The sequence below is a fragment of the Ranitomeya variabilis genome, chromosome 2 (assembly GCF_051348905.1).
Source record: "Ranitomeya variabilis isolate aRanVar5 chromosome 2, aRanVar5.hap1, whole genome shotgun sequence".
In the NCBI taxonomy this organism is placed as follows: Eukaryota; Metazoa; Chordata; class Amphibia; order Anura; family Dendrobatidae; genus Ranitomeya; species Ranitomeya variabilis.
This window is the reverse complement of record NC_135233.1, coordinates 360722335-360749210: the sequence shown is the minus strand read 5'-3', so window position 1 is coordinate 360749210 and position 26876 is coordinate 360722335. Positions and strand designations below refer to the sequence as shown.

The following is a 26876-nucleotide window of genomic DNA, read 5'->3' as shown; positions in this document are numbered from 1 at the left end:
ACCCACCTGTCCAGGCTCAGGTGCCAACTCTTGGTTCTTTCCCCTCAGGCTTTACATTGACTTTCCTGTGTAGTTCTTGGAGCTTGTCTCCTCATCCATTTACCACAGCTGGCTAATCATCTATTTCCATTTACCTCCTAACTCAACCCTGTGGTTAATAATTTGTCTGCTGTAAGCATAACAAATTCTTGCATGATATACTGGTGCTGTTCACACTACAACCATGCTTCAACAGTGTGTAATCATCTCTGAAAATACGTATTTAGTTGACTATTCATCATTGCTGACCCGTGGATAACCATCTGTCTGTTGTAAACATAACAACCTATTTTCTTCTATACTGATGCTATGTACACTACAACGCTGCTTTAACAGAGTGTAACCTTTTTTGCATGCAAGCATTTAGTTTGCCTGTTCATTACTTCTGCCTAGAGTTAAACATTTGTTTTCTGATTGTCTACATCTCTGCTATTGACCATCTATCTGCTGATAGCATACAACTCTGTCATTAGCCATTTGCTTGCTGCAAGTCCTGGACAGACTATACATCTGCTGTTTTTGTTTATAGCCATACTTTTGGCTCAATTACTTTTGGGGTTTGCTGCTCTACATGTCTCCATGCCCCACTGCATAGCTTGCTGTCCTGGTCCTCCCTGCTTCACTTGCCATTCAGCAAGTCCTTCCCGCTGTGCCATCGACTTAGGTATATTTTGTTCACTCTGGTTTGGGGCTTAGAGAATCCATCAGGTGAGCCCATAGCAAACATATATTAAGCTGACAAGCCAAGCTTCACAAGCCGAGAAAATCAAGAGCTTAAACTGATCCAAACCTTTTCCATTCTAGTTTTTGGACTGCCTAGCAATTTAGCAATTTGACTCGTCAGGGCATGTGTACAGGATTTTATAAATGTGACCCATCATATCATGGGTTAATAATGTCAGGCTCCTTTCTTTAACAGAGGACTGCTTCTTCTTCAGATTTCAAAAGGTCATTACTACATCTATGTCAACTGTGAGATTTCTCAAGAGTCACAAACAGAATGGGTGGCGGTTGGGGGTATGCTGAAAGTAATGGGGAAGGGGCTTCATCTAAGGATAATTGGGAAATTCCAAGAGGTCAGTCCTCTTCCCCAAACCCTCCCCTATAAATATAGCTGCTGGTATACAAATCAGACCAGAGGGACAGTTAATTCTATAGGAAAAATGCTGCCACTACTACTCCTAGCTGTGTGTGTACTGCAAAGTTATGCGGCCAGTCTGGTGAGTACCAAAACTATCTATCTATCTACCCCATATATCTATCCATTGATTTTGCCCTGGTCATTTATTCATATATTAGACACCAACTGCCTTGCGATTTCACTATTTATTTTACCTATACACTGGATCATTGTTATGACTAGTAGGGGACAAGGAGAGCTTGGATGTTATTAATGGGGAAGAGGCAGGACTTACAGTGGAAAGGATAAGCACTGCTGTGACCATTGGAGAACAAGACAATCACTGTTGCGGTAATAGGGGAAAGTGGGAGTCACTGCTGTGATTACTAAGGGAAGGAGGGAATGAGAGGGACAATGCTGTTAAAACTATATTTAAGACTTTAAGTCACAATGGTGTGACTGATAGAATTGGGGGAAACACTGCTGGAAATAATGTTCGAGGGGCACCGCACCACATTATTTACTACTGAGGGGAAGCACAGTTTTTATCAATGAACCATTGTCTCCAGAAGACATAAAATGTGATAGAATATGGCAGTATATATTTGTTTTTTTTTAACTTGAAAAAGGCTCCACTCCGGCACCGAAACGCATTGGTATAATTAAAACCTTAAATTTATACCATTCTTCATTCCCATAAGCGTAGTCCAGGTACCTTGGTATCTCCACTAAAGTTAACAGGTTGGACGTAATCATATATAATCTCTATTACAGTCCTTACTAATAGACTATGAACTGATTAAGCTTCAACAACTTTTTTTTCCCCTTACACAGGTATACACCACTGGGTCTAAGGATGAAATGGGCATCTGCCATTGCTCTGTCGCCCTACCAGATATCACGTTCCCTGCAGACCGTTTGGAGATCCTGGAAATTTCCAACAAGGATCTGAGCGTCAGTGTCCAACAAGAGATCACAAAGGTAAGACTAGATGAAATTCTGATATCTTAGCAGTTACGGTTAGTTCCTCGCATGAGATGCAGGATGTATATATGGAATTGTATCATTCTTTTAGATGCACAGCTACCAAGCTACATTAACTGGATACGTGCAGAAGCTAAAGAACCTGACCAGGCGGGTGGAAGTCATGGAGATGGGTGGTATATCTTACACACAACTAGACTTTGAACTGCTCAAGTTGGAGATCAGAGAAATGGAGTCACTGGTGATTAAACTTCGAGAATCCATCGATGGATCCAATACTTTGGTGGAAGCTCTCTATGTAGAGGTATGTTCACAATTTAATGGTCCAAAAGTCATATAAAGGACAGAAATGGAAAATATACATGCAAAGGCAACCCTAAACATTGTTGTCCGTGGTCTTGATTTTTAGGTTCATAATATTTCCGTCATGGTGAGCCAACTGGAATCATACGACAAGAACAACGTCCTAGCTGTGAGACGGGAGATTGCTTTACTGCGTAAGAGACTTGAAGATTGTGAGAAGAAAAAAAATAATCAAGAACCTCCATCAGTCAATTATGGTAAGTCAGTGATGATTCTAAATAAATCTAACTAGATCCAGGTTTATTGATAGTGGTGTATTGAATGTTTGTGAAACTTTTTAGGAAGGGTTCATCCATGGTGGCTCTGGGGTGGTAGCATGTCACACGACTGATAAGTTAGCAGCAAAGTTGCACTTTGTTTATATCAAGTTTGTCTGGTTATATGAGAAGAATAGGCGTAGAATATAAAAACCTTGTACTTCACCTACAGCTTTTAGTTCCCAGTAAGCTTCAGGTGGTTTTACTATGCTGCTTTCAGCATATTACTATTCTGCAGCCGCAAAGCGTGAGACTAGTCAACTACAACTTGTATAGTTTTCAATGGAATTGTTGAAAAGTGTGTTTGTAAGAGAAATCATAACTGTTTCTTCCATTCAGATGAAAAAGTGAAAGCTGAAGTAGTAGACAACCCAATAAAAACCACAGTCTTAAGTTGATTTCTAGTGAATAAATGAAAAGCTAAGTGAAAGGTCCATGACTCTCCATGTAAGGCTACTTTCACACTAGCGTCGGGAACAACCCGTCGCTGCGCGTCGGGCCGACGTTCCCGACGCTAGTGTGGTCTCCGCCGCACAACGGGGGCAGCGGATGCATATTTCCCACGCATCCGCTGCCCCATTGTGATGTGCGGGGAAGTGCGGGGAGGTGGGGGCGGAGTTCCGACTGCGCATGCGCGGTCGGAAAAAGCGGACCGTCGGGAGCAAAAAACGTTACATGTAACGTTTTTTTCTCCTGACGGACCGCTACCATACGCCCAAACGCCGCCAAACGCATTCACCGTTTGGAAATGCGTCGCAAATGCGTCGCAAATGCGTCGCTAATGTTACTCTATGACGAAACAACGTATCCAGCAAAAACTTTTGCTGGATGCGGCGTTTCGCAAAAACGACGCATTTGCGACGTATTGCAGTTAACGCTAGTGTGAAACTAGCCTTAGGTGTGGGTGGAAGCATTGAATTCACCATTGTTGGAATTGTTCTTATGGAGCAGTCTTTTTGTTTTAGCACACAGAAGGCACATAACATTGTTGACCTCCATGTGCATAAACCTGGAGAATTGCCATGTTATTAGGGGCTTGAGGGCTCAGGAATAACTCAAATGGCAAAGCACTGGAAGTGATGTTTGCCCACACTTGTCACTTCTAAATAATTAGCTCCATCTTTATTGTCCTTAGGTTCCTGCAGTCACGGAGGAATTGTCAACATCAGCAAACCATTCGTGGTCCAGCTGAACTGGCTAAGCTTCTCCTATAGATTTGGAGGATGGGGGAAAGACTCTTTCACAGGTTCCAATCAAGATGTGCATTGGGTGGCCCCTCTCACGACAGATGCCCGCATGATGAACATTATTCGATTCTATCCTAATTACGATAATCTTTTGCTCTACAAAGGGGCCATCGAAAAGGTGCTCACAAAGAATTTGCCCGGTAATAGATATGACTACTCCAATTGTGGCCAAGGTGGTGGAGTCATCATGTTCAATAATTCACTGTATTACAATTGCTATAACACCAGGGACATCTGTAAGTTCAATGTAGATACCAATGCTGTGGAGCGCAGGACCCTCCCAGATGCCACCTTCAACAACCGATTCTCCTACGCCTCCTCTGTCTGGCAAGACATTGACTTGGCCAGCGATGAGGATGGCCTCTGGGTCATTTACTCTACTGAACAAAATGCTGGAAACATTGTCATTGGCAAACTAAATCCTCTTAACCTAACTGTGGAGAATACCTGGATGACATCCCAGTATAAGTTGGGTGCCACCAACGCCTTCATGGTGTGTGGGGTCCTATATGTCACCAGAACCCTTAGCACTAGAAGAGAAGAAATCTTTTACATGTATGACACCAAGACAGGTGAGGAAGGTCAGATAAGCATCATCCTTGACAAAATGATGGAGAATGTGCAGAGTCTCTCCTACAACCCCAATGATCACAAGCTCTACATGTACAATGATGGCTACCTGGTTACTTACAATCTGGACTTTAAGGCACTACCTGATCCTTCCTAAAAACAAATATTAAAACAAATGTTTTTGTGTGTGGAATTTCCAGTATTAAGATTATCTTTCTTATTTACAGAAGACAACACTTTATCCATATTCATGTTTGCTTGGCTCCTTAGTAAATTGCTATTATTAATGTAAATATTGATTTTTGAAGTTAATGTCTTCCCTTCCATTCCATTTATTTTTCATCTAAGTAAGTTAAAAATATTTCATGATTAATTTTTAAGAAATCAATACTGTTTTTTATGTACAGCCCAGAATTATCTGCTTAGAAATAGATTTAAAAGGTTAATAGATCTACAAACTTTGGCCTACCACTAGAGGGAGCCTATGAGCTTATTGCATACTATTTAGATATTGAACTCGGTAATAACACAGTATTCGCTAAGCTCCCTCTAGTGGCAAGTACAGGCAGCAATCATAGTATTTGTCGAATCTATACATAGTTGATTTGGGGATCTGTTCACTGAACAGAAAAAAAATCAGCAGAGTTTTGAGCTTAGAAGCAACATGATGATAAAATGTAGAGGCTTAAATATAAGGTGTGAATAAAATATTGTAAAATTAAAGTGCTATTTTTCTATTTTTTATTCTCTAATAAAACATATGGTATATAAGTGTTCAGTGCTAGTTGTGATTTATTACTACATATTGGAAAATATATGCAAGGGTGTAATTTTTACTTGCATGAAAAGTCATGAATAGGGTGCTCAGCGTGTGTGTTATTAGGATATATCACTTGCCATAAATATTCAATATTTACTAAATATAAATTTCGCTGTTCTCATGAATCCGGCGATGTTTTTATTTTGTTCCTGCGCCTCTCCGTTCCTGAGATATGGCCCTTTCTTTCCTTTATGAAGAAGCGAGAGCATTTCGAAACGCGTCGACACTGAGTAAACCACATTATTACCTTCCATTTCGATACTGGATTTTTTTTTTTCGATAAACTTCCAGCAGCGCAGGTTATCTGCATTTCCTAACACTTGAATGACAAAATAGAAACATTTTCATTGTTCTCCAAAATTCATGAAGTACATCCTCCAATTGGACTAATTTGGTGCAAAAAAAGGCAATAGATACCACAAGATGAAAAAGAAAAGTGCCTTTAAAAGAAAACAGCAAATGATAAAATGGGGGTCCTAGATCGTAAAGGCCCCTCATAAGATTAGGTCAGTACAAATGGTAAATGGTAGATGGGAAGATCTGTTATAAACTTTAATTGGGGTTATCCGCATTCACATTGTATGGAGGTCTTTCTGCTCAGGGTCGGACTGGCCTAACGGGGTATCGGGGAAATCTCCGGTGGGCCCTTGCAATGGACCAGATAGATTGCAGTGGTAAGAAGATGGAAAAAAATGTCTGTGGCTTTTAGGGGCACGGGCCCTTTAAAAGTGCAAGCAGAGTATGTGCAGGGGCGCACTCATGTCCCGATGAATACTGACGAGTGTGTGCCTGTCGTCAATGGCGTATGGCATCAGTGTCACGTGTAGCATGCGATGGGCACACATATTCAGAGGCCAGCGGATATTCTATTATGAGTGCGCAGGATCTATAGAGGAGGATGCCGCCCGGCATCGGGAGCACAGGCAGGTAAGAGGAATCTTTTTTTTTTCTCTCTGTGCATGCCAGGGCAGGGGACCAGGATGGATATATGGGGAGCTAGGATGCATATGTATGGGGGCTAGGATGGATATATGGGGGGCAGGACAAGGGACCAAGATGGATATATGGGGGTCCAGGATAGATACATGGGGGGCAGGACAAGTGACATATGGGGGCGAGTATAGATATCTGGGGGTCAGACTGGACAAGGGACATAGGGGGCCAGGTTGGGACATATTATAAAGTAAAGGGAACTAGGCTGGGTGAGAATATTAAATAAAAGGGGCCAGATTGGGTGATTTAATTACTCTTTAAGGGCCAGAATGAGGAACATGCTATATTAGTTTATGGTGACAAGCAGGGAGCATAATTTCTTTAGGGTCCAATTAGGGACATTATTACTACTGTAATATACTTTACTTTTTAGGAAACTGTTTTCCATGGAGGGAAAAAAGGGGGGTCCTGTTACTATGCAAGGTGGCACTACGTTGCTTTTTTCTTCGTCTGGTGTAGTCTAGAAGTGGGGGAAAAGGTGAGGAATATGCTCTGGAAGCGATCAGGTATTGATGACTGTGTGCTATTTTTTGCAGAGATGAGTCCTGGCTGGAAGAAGTGATGGCGGTCTGTGCTGGATGAAGAAGAAAAGCAAAGATGAAGGACTTCAACTACTCATCTACTCACTACGACATCACTGGTGAGTCAGTGTATTACATATACACACACACTATACACTCTATAATGTGTATAGAGTTCCTGTGTATAATGTCGCGGGTGATCACTGTATTACTTGTACACTGACACTATCTACAAAGCTGTTGTATATAATGTCACTGGTGATCACTGTATTACCTGTACACTTACACTGTATACAGAGCTCCTGTGTATAATGTCACTGGTGATCCTTGTATTACCTGTACACTGTACATTATATACAGAGCTCCTGCGTATAATGTCACTGGTGATTGCTGTATACCTGTACACTACACGCTATATACAGAGCTCCTCTGTATAATGTCACTGGTGATCAATCTATTACCTGTATACTATACACTATATACAAAGCTCCTGTGTATAATGACACTGGTGATCACTGTATTACCTCTACACTGACACTATATACAGAGTTCCTGTGTATAATGTCACTGGTGATCACTGTATAACCTGTACACTATATATTATACACAGAGCTCCCGTGTATAATGTTAGTGGTGATCACTGTATTACCTGATTACTGACACTATATACAGAGCTCTAGTGTATAATGTCACTGGTGGTAATATCATTGTTTTTAGTATTGTGGTTTGTATTCATGATCAGTATTGTAGTATTCGGTCACTATGTGATGGTAATTTGTGGTCTGGTCATGGCGTGGCGGTATTTATCCCCTGTATATGGTATTATTCGGTCACTATGTGATGGTAATTTCTGGTCTGGTCACAGTGTGGTGGTATTAGTCCCTTGTGTGTGCTATTATTCAGTCGCTATGTGGTGATAATTTGTGGTTTGGTCATGTTGTGGTGGTACTAGTCCCTTCTATGTGGTATTATTCGGTCACTATGTGGTGATAATTTGTGGTCTGGTCACGGTGTGGTGGTATTTGTCCCTTGTATGTGGTATTATTCAGTCACTATGTGGTGGAATATATAGTCTACTTATGGTGTGGCAGTATTTCACCTTGTATGTGGTATTATTGGGTGGTTATTTTCTGGTAATATGTGGTATTATTCGGTCACTATGTGGTCTATTCATTGTGTTGCAGTATTTGTCCCTTGTATGTAGTATTATTCGGTCACTACTGTATGTGGCCTGGTCATGGTGTGATGGAATTTTGTTGCTGTATATGGTCTTGGAATAGTGGATTGTGTTGTGTATGAGGGTCATTTGATCTCTCTGATAATAATTAGGGGAAGATTCTTTATTTCCATTATAGATTAAATACTTGGAACAAGATGCACTTACAGGGGTTCTCTTGTGAAAAAAAGTAATCACCTCTCCACAGGATAAGTGATAATGTACAGATCGGTGGGGGTCTGACTGCTGGAACCCAATCGGCAGAATGTGGAACTTTTATCCCGATTAGACTGGAGTGGCATTTTCAACTTGACCACTGATCCATTCATTTCATGCGTACAGTTGATGTGCCTGTGTTTTACAGTCGATGCTCCACTATAACGGGGATAATGGCTAACAGATATTTACATATAGCTGTAGGGTGGGCCCCTAGGGTCAATTCCCCCTGTGGGCCAAACACACCCCAGTCTGACTTTTGTCTGCTTCCCCTTCTTAAAGGCAAATGAAGAAAATGAATTTAAAATGCCCAATCCTGGGTCTACATGCTGGACCGTGGGTGCGATTTTCGGGATGTCGAGACGAATAAATATTATGAAAGTAAGATTATGAGAGTAAGGCCCCATTGAAAGATAAGATAGATATAAAGTAATAGGATGTTTACTGATGTCGATGTTGGGAAATTGTCCTTTTTTCATAGAAACCAGTTCAGAGGTGAAGGTTATTATTTGTGTGCATGCCGTGCCGGAGTTTCACTGACCTATAAAGCCTTATCCCTTTCAGTACACTGGCATCTTACCAAGCTGTACTGTGAAAAAGAACAGATCCCTTCAGGCTCTGACAATGTGGAATTTCCAGGTTTTTCTCTACTTTATTTCCTGGAAAACTGTTCTTGATACTTGTTTTATGAATGGTGGGAGTATATGCATGCTTATTCTAAGCGCAAAAGGTGAGGACAAAGTAAATGCAGAAAAGGGTGCAGAAGTTGTGGGCCTAAAAGGGTGAGGGACAGGACACTGTGGGGCAAATGTGAGAGGATGGGGGTTATTGTGGGTGTTGGGTGTGCAAGTGGGACAGGGCACTGTGGGGTAAATGTGAAAGAGGATGGTGGTATTGTGATAGGGGGACACGGTACTGGGGGTGAGTGTGAGAGTTTGAGGGTATTGTGAGGGCTGAGGTGGGTGAGGGGGCACAGGGCAGTGGTGGGCTGATTATTATTATACTGTTTAATAGAGATTATATGCACTCCATTATATGTAATAGTTGCTGTCTTGGGGGCTGGAGATGGGGAGGTCGGGGGCTTTTTATACTTGCAAGCTGGGTCTTTTATAAGTATTTGCTGCAGAAATTTCTGATGCCTTTTTGAAAACTGCTTCAAATCTGCAATGAAAAAAATTAGCAGCGTAAGATTTCAGAAATCTCGTTGATTTTGCTGTTTCTAGAAACTGCAAAATTTTTGGTGCAGGGTTTTTGTGGCACCTCAGGAGTTCGGGTACCACAGTGGTATTGCCTTCCTCTCAGGGAGGGTGATGCCATGCCTGGAAAGGAGAAGGATCCCTTTGGCAGGTAACCTGTACATTAAACACTTTCTGACTCCAGGCCAGAAGGGGGAGCTCTAGACCCGGTTTCAGGGGAGCTTCCATAGATATATATATTCTGGCTTGGAGGAGGAGTTAGTTAGTTCAGTCTGGAGATTGTGTGAGACAGTGAAGGAGGAAGGAGCACAGGAGAAGCGAGGAGCTGGAGGAGAGCTGCGACTGGGCTCCCTCCACGCTGGAGCACAGGAACCAGGCACCGGGAGCCTGAGGCTGTGGGGAACTGCATGTCCCATAGCAGAACCGGAGGGCAGGAGATTGAAAGTAACTTGCCCACATCTACACCCTGAGGTACAGCAACATCTAGAGCCTGGAGTCACCATGAATAGAGACCCCTATAAAACGGCTCGCGTTGCCTACCATGCAGGCACTGTCTCATGACAGAGAGTGAGAGAGGACCTTGAAAGAAGCCATAGGCCACCGTGACCTCCCCTTTAGTGATGACCGTACCCGGTACCGAGTACCCCTAGGCCCTTGTTGGCGCTCCATTTTCATTGCCAAAATTTCTGCTGCAAATACTCAACTCTCCGCACACACCCTTCAGTTATGTTCACATGTAGCGTTTTTTTTTTTTGTCAAAACCTATTCTCTTGTCAGTGACAAGGCTACATGCAAAACCATGTTTTGCGGCATTTTTGTTGAATTTTTATAGCATTTTTTAGGGTATGGATTAGAAGTGTCATTTGTCTACAGTACAGGCTTAATAAAAATTGTTTTATTTACAAAAAATACAACAAAACCTGTTAGCTGTGGGTTTTTGGCAGCTTTTATGCTTTGTCTTTGCTTTCTATTGGTGAAAAAAGGCTGCGAAAACATTGAAAGAATTGCCGCGCTGCAGATTTAGAAAACGCCGCAGTTCTCAAATCAGGAAAAAAAAATAAGAGAGTGTCCATGGGATTTCTGAAAATCTCATAGCATTTGCTGCAACTTTAAAATGCAATTTATTTGCAGAGAAAATGCAGCAAAAAATGCTGTGTGTGAACATGGCCTTAGGGTAACTTCACACATAGAGGAATTCCTATGGACATTTTCTGCAGCAAATCTGCAAATATCTTAGGGGCAGTCGGAAACGTCAAAATCGCACAAAGTCTCGTAAATCTTGCTATAGTATAGTCTGTACAGTTGGAAAAAAGACACGTGTCCATCAGGTTGAGAAATAGAAACATGGGATGGACCATATGGAGAGGACGCTGAGATGTGCAGAAACCAGCATGGACGCCAAACTGCCACCGGAGGGAAGAAGTAAGAGGAGGATACATGTACCGGATTCACTCAAGATATCAAAATTCATAAAACATAAATATATTACAACAAACCATAAACAATATAATCAGTATTTCCCCCGGTCACTAATGAAGCATGGGTGGGCGGTCTATGGCGGCGAGGGTCACGCTTCTCCCACCATTCTGTACGTCCTGTTCTATATTCATGTCTGGACTTTTTTCTGCAGGTTACAAAGGACATTACAACCCCCGGGTCACAGGGCGAGCCTCAGAATGGGTACACACAGAATGGCTGGGGTGTGTGCTGAGAGTGCATGGGAGGGGGATCCAGGAATCTGGAAATTCCTGATGGTCATTCCTCCTCCACAAACAAAGCTTTCCATATAAATACAAGTGCGGCAGCAGGCAGTGCAAGAAGCAGAGGTCAGGAGACGAGACCACAGGGAAGATGCTGCCATTACTGATCCTAGCTGTGTGTGCACTGCGGAGCCATGCTGCCAGCCTGGTGAGTACTGGGACTGACAGGTGTGAGAGCGCTATGCTGCCAGCCTGGTGAGTACTGAGACTGACAGGTGTGAGAGCGCTATGCTGCCAGCCTGGTGAGTACTGGGACTGACAGGTGTGAGAGCGCTATGCTGCCAGCCTGGTGAGTACTGGGACTGACAGGTGTGAGAGCGCTATGCTGCCAGCCTGGTGAGTACTGGGACTGACAGGTGTGAGAGCGCTATGCTGCCAGCCTGGTGAGTACTGGGACTGACAGGTGTGAGAGCGCTATGCTGCCAGCCTGGTGAGTACTGGGACTGACAGGTGTGAGAGCGCTATGCTGCCAGCCTGGTGAGTACTGGGACTGACAGGTGTGAGAGCGCTATGCTGCCAGCCTGGTGAGTACTGGGACTGACAGGTGTGAGAGCGCTATGCTGCCAGCCTGGTGAGTACTGGGACTGACAGGTGTGAGAGCGCTATGCTGCCAGCCTGGTGAGTACTGGGACTGACAGGTGTGAGAGCGCTATGCTGCCAGCCTGGTGAGTACTGGGACTGACAGGTGTGAGAGCGCTATGCTGCCAGCCTGGTGAGTACTGGGACTGACAGGTGTGAGAGAGCTATGCTGCCAGCCTGGTGAATACTGGGACTGACAGGTGTGAGAGCGCTATGCTGCCAGCCTGGTGAGTACTGGGACTGACAGGTGTGAGAGCGCTATGCTGCCAGCCTGGTGAGTACTGGGACTGACAGGTGTGAGAGAGCTATGCTGCCAGCCTGGTGAGTACAGGGACTGACAGGTGTCAGAGAGAATCGATGGAAAATCTGTTACCTATCTATCTATGACTTTTGTTAAAGTTGCTTAATATACATATAATATTAAGCAGGTTTTAATTCTTTGACTGCCTCCATGTTTGGCTGAGTTCCTCCTCCCATTAACCTATGGTTGTCTTTAATTAGTGCTTGATCCTACTTCTCCTTTTAAATTCATAGGCTTATGCTGTGGGAGAGGCAGGTTTGATAAATATTAGGCTTAGGGTCACATCAAAGAAAGGTCACCTTGTCGTAGCTAGTGGGCTTTCATAAATTGGGCAATATGTGAGCTAAGAATTTTCAATTTATAAGTATATTTTATATTCTCCTGTTCACACTTGCATTATTCTGTTTAAAGGTGCTGGTCCCTTTTTTTTTTTTTTTTTTTATATTTTATGGACCATCTGACACTTAAATTAATATCTGATTTTGTGCTCACTGTTCAGTCCATGAAAAATCACAGACATGTGAACAGCCCCATTCATTATCTGTACTAGTACTATCTGGGCAAAACCCAAGCATTCATTATCTGTACTAGTACTATCTGGGCAAAACCCAAGTATGGTATGCACAACAAAATCAGTTGTGTGAGTGATCCCTAAGGCCCTGAGGCTGTTAATCAGTGCTTGGTCCTACCTGCCCCTTTGTAGTTTGTAAGTTTTTAGCCCCGGAGAGGCATGATATTGAGGCCACGTTCAGTATTTTACACCAGAATTTGTAAGCCAAAACCAGGAGTGGGTGATAAATGCATAAGTGGTGCATATGTTTCTATTATACTTCTCCTCTGATTGTTCCACTCCTGGTTTTGGCTTACAAATGATAAGGTAAAATAATGAATGTGTGAACGTGGCCTTAAGCTGTGTGCCAACAATACGTTTTCGACGCTGCGTCTGCATCTATTAAGTAAACTGGGTTACTTGCATATTTTTTCTAATTTTTTTTTGGGGGGTGTCATGTTCTAAATAAAGCTGCTTTGTTTTCTTTTTTTTTTATATCTCCCAGTATTTGGCTTGAATTTTGATACAGTCATGTGTAAATTACAATTGTCTTTGATGCACTAAAAAATAAATATATATATATATATATATATATATATATATATATATATATATATATATATATATATATATATATATATATATATATATATATATATATATTCCAACAAAGTACATGGGAGATGGTGGTTTTTTTTTTTATTCTCATAGACTTCTATTACATGTGGAAAATTTTCTAGCAAAAAAATGCATGTGAAAATAAGCACGAGGGCTCGCTCCCACTTCTAGTGAAATAGAACGAATGCAATCCGAGTAAAAATCAGATTGCATCCTTACCAATACAATCCTACTCTTGTGTTCGCAATGGCTTTTTTTTTTTCCTGCTCAATTGCAATTTTACAGAAGAAAAACGAAGCACGCTGCGATTGCATGCAAAATTCAGGTTGTACGCCCCCATATAATATCACCCAAGTGCACTGTGATTCCCTCCGGCAGCAGAGGAGATGGAGAAATTACATTCTCTGTCTCCTCCACACCTGTGGTGTGTTCCCTCTCATGAGAGAGGATCGGAGAGCAGAGCACTGACATTCGGCTCTCACAGCACTAGTGTGTCTCCTGCCTGACTGTCTCACTAAAGTTTTACCAAATACCAGTGTCGTAGCTGTTTTCAATCTGACCCAATGTCAGTATGCCAGATCACCAGTGAGAGCCAAATCAGGTAGTTACACCCGTCATTTTACAAGCGCGCTTGGAGACAAAAAGACACCTCACACATATCCTGTGAGCAAGTCACTTTTATCTGATGTAATGCAGCAAGATGCAGTATTTTATACCATTTACAACAAATGTAACACACAATGTAATTCATGTAGCCCCCACCATCACCCAGGGTCATACTGACCTTTATTCCTCACAACATACCAAAAACATGTATATCATAACAATCCTTTTGCAGGATCAAGAAGTGCCATGAAACACAATTTAAGTACAATATGACAATTTCTTTATTTAAATACAGAACACAATAACATACATAATAAAATTGTTGCCTCAACCAAAACACCGGAGGCTGGTGTTATGTGATTTATACATATGGTTTTGGTATAACTTTAGTGCAATTTCCCTATTTCAATTCCCTGGGGTGTTTTTGGTTTTTAATATTGCTTTTGAGAGGGGATTACGGCTGTGGTCCCTGTCACAAGCATTTTCATAGGTTGCTGAGACGCCAGTTTACTTCGTATCATTCACAGGAAGGTGTATGTTTTCATGTTGGTCACATGGGGGTGTCACTCCGCCCATTTGACTTTGATTGGCTGGGCTGCAATATGGATATAACTCCTTTTGGAAAGAAATGCATCCATCTGGGGCCCCTAAGATTTCTTTTAGAATTGTCCGTTCCCATACAAGTCCATCTGAGGCTCATTTACGTACAAGACAGTCGTGTTACCTGGATTAGTGCTGATATGGTACAAAATCTGGCTGCGCAATGTGGATACATTTTGTTCATTTTTGCACATTATGTCTTGATCGGCTGCGCTACGGCTTTATTGCACAACGGCCTTGAGCATGCAGTGATTATTAGAGCGGCGTGCATTAACTCCTTCATGACCCAGCCTATTTTGGCCTTAATGACCTTGCCGTTTTTTGCAATTCTGACCAGTGTCCCTTTATGAGGTAATAACTCAGGAACGCTTCAACGGATCCTAGCGATTCTGAGATTGTTTTTTTCGTGACATATTGGGCTTCATGTTAGTGGTAAATTTAGGTCGATAATTTCTAAATTTATTTGTGAAAAAAACGGAAATTTTGCGAAAATTTCGCAATTTTCACATTTTGAATTTTTATTCTGTTAAACCAGAGAGTTATGTGACACAAAATAGTTAATAAATAACGTTTCCCACATGTCTACTTTACATCAGCACAATTTTGGAAACAAATTTTTTTTTTGCTAGGAAGTTATAAGGGTTAAAATTTGACCAGTGATTTCTCATTTTTACAACAAAATTTACAAAACCATTTTTTTTAGGGAGCACCTCACATTTGAAGTCATTTTGAGGGTTCTATATGGCTGAAAATACCCAAAAGTGACACCATTCTAAAAACTGCACCCCTCAAGGTGCTCAAAACCACATTCAAGAAGTTTATTAACCCTTCAGGTGTTTCACAGCAGCAGAAGCAACATGGAAGTAAAAAATGAACATTTAACTTTTTAGTCACAAAAATGATCTTTTAGCAACAATTTTTTTATTTTCCCAAGGGTAAAAGGAGAAACTGGACCACGAACGATGTTGTCCAATTTGTCCTGAGTACGCTGATACCTCATATGTGGGGGTAAACCACTGTTTGGGCGCACGGCAGGGCTCGGAAGGGAAGGAGCGCCATTTGACTCTTTGAATGAAAAATTGGCTCCAATCTTTAGCGGACACCATGTCGCGTTTGGAGAGACCCCGTGTGCCTAAACATTGGAGCTCCCCCACAAGTGACCCCATTTTGGAAACTAGACCCCCCAAGGAACTTATCTAGAAGCATAGTGAGCACTTTAAACCCCCAGGTGCTTCACAAATTGATCCGTAAAAATGAAAAAGTACTTTTTTTTTCCCCAAAAAATTATTTTAGCCTCAATTTTTTCATTTTCACATGGGCAACAGGATAAAATGGATCCTAAATTTTGTTGGGCAATTTCTCCTGAGTACACCGATACCTCACATGTGGGGGTAAACCACTGTTTGGGCGCATGGTAAGGCTCGGAAGGGAAGGAGCGCCATTTGACTTTTTGAATGAAAAAATTATCTCCATCGTTAGCGGACACCATGTCGCTTTTGAAATGCCCCTGTGTGCCTAAACATTGGAGCTCCTCCACAAGTGACCCCATTTTGGAAACTAGACCCCCCAAGGAACTTATCTAGATGCATAGTGAGCACTTATAACCCCCAGGTGCTTCACAGAAGTTTATAACGCAGAGCCGTGAAAATAAAAAATAATTTCTTTCCTCAAAAATGATTTTTAGCCCAGAATTTTTTATTTTCCCAAGGGTAATAGGAGAAATTGGACCCCAAATGTTGTTGTCCAGTTTGTTCTTAGTACGATGATACCCCATATGTGGGGGTAAACCACTGTTTGGACGCAGGGCTCGGAAGGGAAGGCACGCCATTTGGCTTTTTGAATGGAAAATTAGCTCCAATCATTAGCGGACACCATGTCGCATTTGGAGAGCCCCTGTGTGCCTAAACATTAGAGCTTTCGCACAAGTGACCCCATTTTGGAAACTAGACCTCCCAAGGAACTAACCTAGATGTGTGGTGAGCACTTTGAACCCCCAAGTGCTTCACAGAAGTTTATAACGCAGAGCCGTGAAAATAAAAAATCATTTTTCTTTCCTCAACAATTATGTTTTAGCAAGTAATTTTATTTTTGCAAGGGTAACAGGAGAAATTGGACCCCAACAGTTGTTGCCCAGTTTGTCCTGAGTACGCTGGTACCCCAAATGTGGGGGTAAACCACTGTTTGGGCGCACGTCGGGGCTTGGAAGGGAGGGAGCACCATTTGACTTTTTGAACGCAAGATTGGCTGGAAACAATGGTGGCGCCATGTTGCGTTTGGAGACCCCTGATGTGCCTAAACAGTGGAAACCCCTCAATTCTAACTTCAACACTAACCCCAACACGCACCTAATCCTAATCCCAACTGTAGCCATAACCCTAATCACAACCCTAACCCCAACACACCCCTAACCACAACCCTAACCGCAACACACCTGTAACCCTAATTCCAACCCTAATCCTAACCCTAATCCCAACCCTAACCCTAATCCCAACCCTAACCACAACTGTAACCCCAACGCACCCCTAACCCTATCCGTAACCCTAACCACAAGCCTAATCTTAACCCTATTTCCAACCCTAGCCCTAATTCCAACCCTAACTCTAATTCCAACCCTAAGGCTATGTGCCCACGTTGCGGATTCGTGTGAGATTTTTCCGCACGATTTTTGAAAAATCTGCAGGTAAAAGGCACTGCGTTTTACCTGCGGATTTACAGCAGATTTCCAGTGTTTTTTTTGTGCGGATTTCACCTGCGGATTCCTATTGAGGAACAGGTGTAAAACGCTGTGGAATCCGCACAAAGAATTGACATGCTGCGGAAAATACAATGCAGCGTTTCTGCACGGAATTTTCCGCACCATGGGCACAGCGGATTTGGTTTTCCATAGGTGTACATGGTACTGTAAACCTGATGGAAAACTGGTACGAATCCGCGGCCAATCCGCTGCGGATCCGCGGCCAATCCGCTGTGGATCCGCAGCCAAATCCGCACTGTGTGCACATGCCATAACCCTAACCCTAACCCTACCCCTAGTTCTAACCCTAGTTCTAACCCTAACCCTAGTGGAAAAAAAAATAAAATATTTTCTTTATTTTATTATTGTCCCTACCTATGGGGGGTGATAAAGGGGGGGGGGGGTCATTTACTATTTTTTTTTTTTTATTTTGATCGCTGTGATAGAACCTACCACAGCGATCAAAATGTACTTTGTAGTGAATCTGCCGGCCGGCAGATTCGGCGGGCGCACTGAGCATGCGCCCGCCATTTTGGAAGATGGCGGCGCCCATGGAGGAGGCGGACGGGCACCGGGAGCCTCGGTAAGTATAAGGGGGGGGGGAGATCGGGGCACGGGGGGGGCGTCAGAGCACGGGGAGGGAGCGGACAGGAGGACGGGGGAGCGGAGCACAGGACGGAGGGGACTACGGGACAGATCGGTGGCTTGGGGGGGCGATCGGTGGGGTGGGGGTGGGGTCACTTCAGGTTTTCCAGCCATGGCCGATGGTATTGCAGCATCGGCCATGGCTGGATTGTAATATTTCACCAGTTTTTTTTTAGGTGAAATATTACAAATCGCTCTGATTGGCAGTTTCACTTTCAACAGCCAATCAGAGCGATCGTAGCCACGGGGGGGTGAAGCCACCCCCCCTGGGCTGAAGTACCACTCCCCCTGTCCCTGCAGAACGGGTGAAATTGGAGTTAACCCTTTCACCCGCTCTGCAGCGACATGAACATTCCATGACGCCACATAGGCGTCATGGGTCGGATTGGCACGGGTTTTCATGACGCCTACGTGGCGTCAAAGGTCGGGATGGGGTTAAGCTGGTTGACATCGCCGGTTTTTCCTATATTTACTGTGTGGCTGCGTATTGATAAACATTCAGTTGTAGATGGTGCGGCTGTGATAGGTTACTCGGTCGGCCGCCCCTCGCTCCATCTTTGAAGCTATTGGTTGCATTATGTGGGTGTGTGCTTATGCTCCGCCCACTTTGTTGTGATTGGCTATGGCGCAGCCCTGCTTTGGTTTTCATGCACTTATACGATAAGGCCATTGCATGTCTCTATTTCCGGATTCTTTTGGATATTTATTCTTGCTTAATCATACTTTATACGCATATAAGGTGATCGTTTTATTATGTTGATTGTATACCGACCTTAATACTCCAAACTCCATTCATAGCTTTGTTCCGCATTCATGCATTGGTTCCCTGGTGACAAAACTCCTCCCAGTCAATTTTGATTGGATGTAGGACTATATAAAATGACATCACGCCTGCTCATAGACACACCCCCAGGAAGAAGCGACAGCGAAACGTGCGTAGGGGTCCGGAGGCTCGGTCAATCACGTGGCAGTGGAATTGTGTGTGGGACTGCATACCAAGTAATATGAGGAGGATCTGACTTTATGCTCTTTACATTTTGTTCAGAGGTGGAAAGTTATACAAAAAAAACTTTGACATTAGACTGAGGGGTGTCTGGCTGATCTGGGTTAATTATAACCTTAGCACCTTTTTCAAATTCATGGTAATTCCCCAGTCTGTATATTTTTTCTTTCCTACAAGATTGCTATATATTATGTGGCAGATTCTTAATGTGCATGTCCCCATAATTTATACAATTTCTGTCAAAAAAGTCATACTATAATCCACTTTGCCCACCAGCCTCCGGTGTTTTGGTTGAGGCACCAATTTTATTATGTATGTTATTGTGTTGTGTATTTAAATAAAGAAATTGTCATATTGTACTTAAATTGTGTTTCATGGCACTTCTTGATCCTGCAAAAGGATTGTTATGATATACTAGTTTGATGGAGTGCGGCCCACTCCCCTTTGGGGTTTAGGGTCGGGGTAGTATGATTACTATACCAAAAACATGTTGTGACTGACTATTGAGAACATACATGATAAGAAGTGTAGTCTCCTTGAAGGGGAGACCATCAGACTACTGCGTTAACAGATTCTAGTAATTCTAGCAATTAAAGGCAAGAGGCACTTAAAGGCAACCTATTAACCCTTCTATATCAATTTCCCCCTTTTGTAAATGGTATAACCTTTGCTACGGGGTCAGCTGATGTCCACAAAGGAGCTACTGTCTCATGGGTCTAGTACCCACAAGGGGGCTTTCTACCTGCTTCGCCCATCCACCCTCAGTGTGGACACTCACCTTCCCCGTCAGCAGTGGCCATACGGGGCCTATGATACACTACAGAAGGTTCAGCCTTAGGTAATACATATATTAGCACTTTTACGGCTACATAAAACAATAAGCAAAGCAACAAAATTTGCATACAAGTCTGTCAAGTCAAAAATAATCCATCCCTCTAGGCCACTAAGCTAATCGGCTGGATTTAAAAAGGAGTCTCTATATTGTATTAGTCTCATTAAGAGCCTTAAGGAACCTAGAAAATCTGAGTCCAAGTCTCATTGGGTATGCTGTGTGGTGTTAATACCTTCCTTGGCTCCAGGGGTAAAGGCTAAGTACAGCATAGTCCTTACAAATACTGGGCTGTGTATACAGATCCAACAGTCCAGTAGTTTTTGTCCTTCCGCGTCGTTTGTAAGAAAAGCAAGATGCTGAATAAGTTTGTTGTCCTTGTCAACACTTAAAAGTTTATCCAGTGTCTCTGTAAGGGCTGTCCCACACGTCCAGATAATTCCGGTACCAGACAAATCGGTACCGGAGTTGTCCGTGTGCCCGTGAGCTCACGTAGGCCATACGTGCGGCACACGTGTGCGGCCCGTGTGCCGAGTGGGTACCACACGGAGCGTGTGGTACCCACTCTGCATCGTGCTGAAGCCGCGATTCATATATTCTGTGCAGCAGCGTTTGCTGCATAGAAGATATGAATAATAGTGTTTAAAATAAAGATCTATGTGTCCGCCGCCCTCCCACCCCCTGTGCGCCCCCCCCGCTGTTCAGAAAATACTCACCCGGTCCCTCGTTGGCTGTCGATGCTTCCTGGTCTGGCCGCGGCTTCCACTGTATGCGGTCACGTGGGGCCGCTCATTTACAGTCATGAATAGGTGGCTCCACCCCTATGGGAGGTGGAGCCACATATTCATGACTCTAATCGTCGGCCCCACGTGACCGCATACAGTAGAAGGGGCGGACAGGAAAGGACGCTGCGAGGGAGCGGGTGAGTATTTTCAGAACAGCGGGGGGGCGCACAGGTTCGGACACATAGATCTTTATTTTAAACACTATTATTCATATTTTCTCTGCAGCAAACGCTGCTGCAGGGAACATATGAATCGCGGATTCAGCACCAGTGGGGGGGACAGCGCTTACTGTAGCGCTGTCTCCTGCACGCCACACAGACTGCAAACGGAGAAGGTCCGTGTGTGGTCCGTGTTTTACACAGACCCATTGACTTTAATGGGTCCGTGTAATACGTGCGCTCCCACGAACACCGACATGTCTGTGTTTGGCACACGGAGACACGGTCCACAAAAAATCAATGACATCTGCACAGATGCATTGATTTTTATGGGTCTACGTGTGTCAGTGGCTCCGGTACGTGAGGGAACTGTCACCTCACGTACCGGAGCCACTGACGTGTGAAACCGGCCTAAGCTGCAGACATCCTACCACTGCCAGCAAGGTGATAAGAACAACAGTCTGAGGTGAATGTGGTCAGCTGGACTTTAAACAGGGCTGTCAAACCGTGGGTCTAGGCTCCTTCTCACATGTCTGTGTATGACCACCCAATCACCTGGATTCAGCTGATGTACGTCTGCACTGGCATTAAGATCTGGAATGGATGAAAACACATGTTTATGCACCACATTAAGTCTTTTCTGCAAGGCCTGGACATGGGCTGTCATAGCACTGTGTTGCATTTGTAGCACCTGTGGGAAGTACAGACCAGTCTTTGGCAAACTACTAAACAGGACTTCAAAAGGGGACAAGCCTGTCTTTCTATTTGGAGTGTGTCTGACTAGAAAGAGTGCAAGAGACAAGCACTCTACCCCGCTCTTTCCTGTGTCTGCCATGGCCTTTGAATTTTCAGTTTAAGTGTCCCATTTAGTCTCTCCACTTTCCCACTACATTGTTGTCTATATCAGTGTTCCCCAACTCCAGTCCTCAAGGCCCACCAACAGATCATGTTTTCAGGATTTCCTTTGTATTGCACAGGTGATGCAATTATCACCTGGGCAAGACTAAGGAAATCCTGAAAACATGACCTGTTGGTGGGCCTTGAGGACTGGAGTTGGGGACCCCTGGTCTATATGGTGCATGATATGCTTGCTGTACTCCCAGGGCCTGCATGACTTCCCTCATTATTTATCCCGTGAAGTGTGTACCTCTATTGCTTTCTATGGTTTCTGGGACACCATACTTGCAGATCAGTTCTCTCATCAGTTTGTCTGCAGTCGCTTTAGCATTTGCACATTTTACCAGATAGGCTTCCAGCCAACCAGAGAAGAGATCTACACATACTAGGACATTTTTTTTTTCTTTTCCACACACTCTTTTCTTCCAGACATATATATATATATATATATATATATATATATATATATATATATATATATATATATATATATATATATATATAGTGCTGAGTCATAAAATGGGGGAGCACAATGCCATAGGCCACAGCAAAGCACATGCTTATTCTAAGAAAGTAACAGCCATATAAAAATCCATAACTAACAGTTCCAAATATAAAAAGAAGGCACTCTGACTGTCAGTATCTTTTCTCTTTTACTCACGAAGGTAAACAATACTGTTGGACGGTCCTCCCACAAGGAGGAAAGAACTCCCCAACCATCTATTCAACAGCGATGGCAGGGATTCTTGAGCAGTGGCAACCACCTCATCCACAGACTGTACTATTGCAGTACGTGGATGACCTCTTGCTCTGCTGCCCGGACCAGACGTCCTGCAAGGAAGCTACAGTTTCCTTGCTGTGTTTTTTGGCAGAGAAGGGTTGCAAGGTCTCACGTGCAAATTACAGTATTGCAAACAAAAGGTGACATTTTTAGGACATTGTATTGCTGAAGGTATCTCCCTTTACCCAGGTCACACCAGCATCTATGCATTTTCCTAGGTTTGGTGACCTACTGTAGGCCTTGGATAAGGTCTGCTTCACAAATGATGCAACCACTCTATGACAGGTTGTCATCAGACCCCTACAATCTCACTCAAGAAGCAATTGATTCCTTCTATTCTCTGAAGCTGCTCATTGTGTCAGCCTTCTGTATCACCAGGAAGTATCAAAACCAAAGCAGCTTTATTTAAAACATGACATACCAACAAGAGAGGAAAAAAAATCTGCAAATAAGCCAATTTTCTTAATAGGTGCAGAAAATCTGCAACACTAAAAGCTTCTCATGGGAACGTAGCCTTGGGATCCTACCAGAGATGTCATGGCTCGAATAATATGTTTGAGTCCCCACAGCTGCATGTCTCGCGGGTGTTCAACAGCCACAACACATGGAGGGATTGCCTTGTTTGTTAGGGTACTGTCACACAGTGGCACTTTGGTCGCTACGACGGCACGATCTGTGACATTGCAGCGTCGCTTGATTATCGCTCCAGCGTCGTATACTGCGGTCACACGTTGCAATACACGGCACTGGAGCGATAATTTCATGACGTATTTGCGATGTAGAAGCCATTGGTTACTGTGCACACATCGTATACAACCTTTGTCACACGATGCAATCATGCCGCCACAGCGGGACACTTGACGACGAAAGAAAGTTTCAAACTATCTGCTACGATGTACGATTCTCAGCGGGGTCCCTGATCGCAGTAGCGTGTCAGACACTGCGATATCGTATGGATATCGCTGGAACGTCACGGATTGTGCCGTCGTAGCGACCAAAGTGCCACTGTGTGACAGTACCCTTAGACTTGAACATATTTTCGAGCAGGCTGAAGACACTCGGTTAGCACCTGAGCATGCTCTGATAACACTTTATCTGAGCTTGTTCACTCATCACTACCAGGCAGTAATGGAGTAGTAGACCCACACTGCTTTGACTGTTGGGGAAAGGAGGTGTCACTGCTGTGACTACTTAGGGATTTGAGGGAATACTGACATGTTTACTAATGAAGTTTGGTGGACAATGCTGTCATTACTCCTGTGGGTACAATATATTGGTTTTGAGGGGTCAATGCTGTGACTAATGGACATGCTGGATGGTTTACAGCAGCTCTCATATCTGATATCCATATCTGTCCTTACTAATAGACTATGATCATTTCGCTGAATAAACTTCAACAACTTTGTTCCCTTTCCCAGGTAAACACCACTGGGGCTATGGATGACTTGGGCGTCTGCCATTGCTCTGTCACCCTCCCAGATACCACGTTCCCTGCAGATCGTTTGGAGATCTTGGAAATTTCCAACAAGGATCTGAGCGTCAGCGTCAAAGAAGAGATCACAAAGGTAAAACTAGATGAAATTCCGATAATGCCAGAAGCCACCGATGGCTTCTCGAATGAGATTTAGGATGTATTTATGGAATATTCTTATTATATTAGATCGAAAGTTACCAAGCTACGTTGACTGCATACGTGCAGAAGCTACATAACCTGACCAAGCGGGTGGAAGTCATGGAGATGGGAGGCATATCCTATACAGAACTAGACTTTGAGATGCTAAAGTTGGAGATCAGAGAAATGGAGTCACTGGTGATTAAACTTCGAGAATCCTTTGATGGATCCAATATTCTGGTAGAAGCTCTCTATGCAGAGGTAAGGAAATCATATAATGGACAGATATGGAAAGCCATACATACAAAATAAATCTAAAAATATGCTCCTATGTCAAATTTAAGGTCCATAATATTTCCGTCATGGTGAGCCAACTGGAATCATACGACAAGAACAATGTCCTAGCTGTGAGACGGGAGATTGCTTCACTGCGTAAGAAACTTGAAGATTGTGAGAAGAACCAAAATAATCAAGAACCTCCATCAGTCAATTATGGTAAGTCAGTTGTGTTTAATATGAAAACTAATATCTCTAGAATATATAGTGCCATCAATTCAACAGCGCTGTACAAACATTATCATCACTGTCCCCATTGGGGCTCACAATGTAAAGCCTATCACTGGCTTTGGTCTGTGGGAGGAAACCGGAGAACCCGGAGGAAACCCACACAAACATTCAAATTCCATGCAGATGTTGTCCTTTGTGGTATTTTGGATCCAGGACCCATACGGTGCACAACTACGATGCTTAAAAACTGAGCCGTGCCTCTATAAATATTAAAATACATGAATTAATAAAGGAACACATTTCCAGAAGCTCAACTTTTGACTTGGATTTTAGTAGCTAAGCCAGCCCCTTCTATCAAAAACAATTAATACATAGAGATATTTATTGAAAGAGACAGTAAACCATCCTTATTCACACACTGATCATGTGCCAACAGAACATTTTCCTGGGCAAATTTCTAAGGCACAAGATATTGGAATCTTCACTAATTCAAGTACAATTACAACGTTTTATAGATTAATAAAACATCCAAATATATATATAATTTTTTTTTGTTCCTGCTTGACTTTATTATTTTGTGGGCTATCAAAACTAAAAAAGTAATGCAACAGAAGAGGTGCACGGTCAGACCATGGTAGGCTCATGGGTCTATTACAAATCTAGGTAAATGTGCTCTACTCCAGCTAGGTTTGTCACTGACGGCCCCACTAAAATCTGGAGCCATACACTGTATATAGAGGAAATGATACGAAGAAATCTAAAATGAGATCTACATTGTCTAAACTTTTAAATGTTTAGCTCCATCTTTTTTGTCCTTAGGTTCCTGCAGTCACGGAGGAATTGTCAACATCAGCAAACCATTCGTGGTTCAGTTGAACTGGCTAGGTTTTTCCTATAGATTTGGAGGATGGGGGAAAGACGCTTTCTCAGGTGCAAATCAAGATTTGCATTTCGTGGCCCCTCTCACGACAGACGCCCGCATGATGAACCTTTATCGTTCGTATCCTACCTACGATGATCTCTTGCTCTACAAAGGGGCCACCGAGAAGGTGTTCACCAAGAATCCATCCTATAACAATTATGACTACTCCAACTGTGGCCAAGGTGGTGGAGTCATCATGTTCAATAACTCACTGTATTACAATTGCTATAACACCAGGGACATCTGTAAGTACAATATAAATACCACAGTGAACGAGCGAAGGACCCTCCCAGATGCCACCTTCAACAACCGATTCTCCTACGCCTCCTCTGTCTGGCAAGACATTGACTTGGCCAGCGATGAGGATGGCCTCTGGGTCATTTACTCTACTGAGCAAAATGCTGGAAACATTGTCATTAGCAAACTAAATCCTCTTAACCTCACTGTGGAGAAGACCTGGATAACATCCCAGTACAAGCTGGGTGCTACCAACGCCTTCATGGTGTGTGGGGTCCTATATGCCACCAGAACCCTTAGCACCAGAAAAGAAGAAATCTTTTACATGTATGACACCAAGACAAGTCGGGAAGGTCAGATAAGCATCATCCTTGACAAAATGATGGAGAACGTGCAGAGTCTCTCCTACAACCCCAATGACCACAAGCTCTACATGTACAATGATGGCTACCTGGTTACTTACAATCTGGACTTTAAGGCACTACCTAAGCCTGTCTAAATGAAAATAAATAAACGTAGATTCATGTATGTGGACTTTCGGATGACAGAAGCGACAAGTCACTGTGCTCATTTACAGAAGATTCCTTTCTCCTTGAAATGTACATAGTTTTTATGACATATGCTGTACTACCCAATAGTTTTTGTTGTTTTTTTAGTATATTGATAGGGGTCAAAGGTTTGTGTGTGGTTTTTTTTTTTTGTTTTTTTTTCTGATACAAAACTCCAAATACTCGGTGTATAAGTAGCTAAAATGACATTCTGGTTACCTGCAGCCACCACTAGGGGGAGATAATGAACCTACTGCATACTGTTTTGTATAGAGCTCATATGCAGCATCATCACATAATTTAAAGGGTTAATACAATATTGTAATATTTTTTTTCTACACTTTACTCCTATAATAAACATTTTGTTTTTACTACTGCTGGTTTATTTTAATGGTTTTATATTTAATTTGGAAAATATGTGCAATTATGTATTTTCTACTTCCAGGAAAAGTAATGGTTAGGGCTCATTTTAACTGTATACTCACAGCCCAACATCTATGATGGGGAGGTGAACATATAACATTTCTAGAAGAGTCTGCTGGTGACATCCATACTTTCCATTAAAAAAGCAGTGATGTCTCCATTTTGAAGGTTTGTTCCCAATAAGCAACTTGTCCCCTCTCCACGGGATGGAGGATTATGTGTTGACCACAGGGGGGTTT

General features: G+C 43.0%; 2 protein-coding genes across 2 annotated transcripts; both read left to right on the top strand.

The window, feature by feature from the left end:
* Nucleotides 1-1176: 1176 nt before the first annotated feature.
* LOC143805931 (olfactomedin-4-like) lies at nucleotides 1177-5303 on the top strand. Its single transcript, XM_077285690.1, has 5 exons — nucleotides 1177-1259; nucleotides 1994-2140; nucleotides 2235-2447; nucleotides 2553-2703; nucleotides 3899-5303. The coding sequence occupies exons 1-5, from the start codon at nucleotides 1203-1205 to the stop codon at nucleotides 4735-4737; spliced, it is 1407 nt and encodes a 468-aa protein (XP_077141805.1). The 5' UTR covers nucleotides 1177-1202; the 3' UTR covers nucleotides 4738-5303.
* Nucleotides 5304-11213: 5910 nt separating this feature from the next.
* LOC143805930 (olfactomedin-4-like) lies at nucleotides 11214-26591 on the top strand. Its single transcript, XM_077285689.1, has 5 exons — nucleotides 11214-11450; nucleotides 23807-23953; nucleotides 24049-24261; nucleotides 24345-24495; nucleotides 25327-26591. The coding sequence occupies exons 1-5, from the start codon at nucleotides 11394-11396 to the stop codon at nucleotides 26163-26165; spliced, it is 1407 nt and encodes a 468-aa protein (XP_077141804.1). The 5' UTR covers nucleotides 11214-11393; the 3' UTR covers nucleotides 26166-26591.
* Nucleotides 26592-26876: the final 285 nt, after the last annotated feature.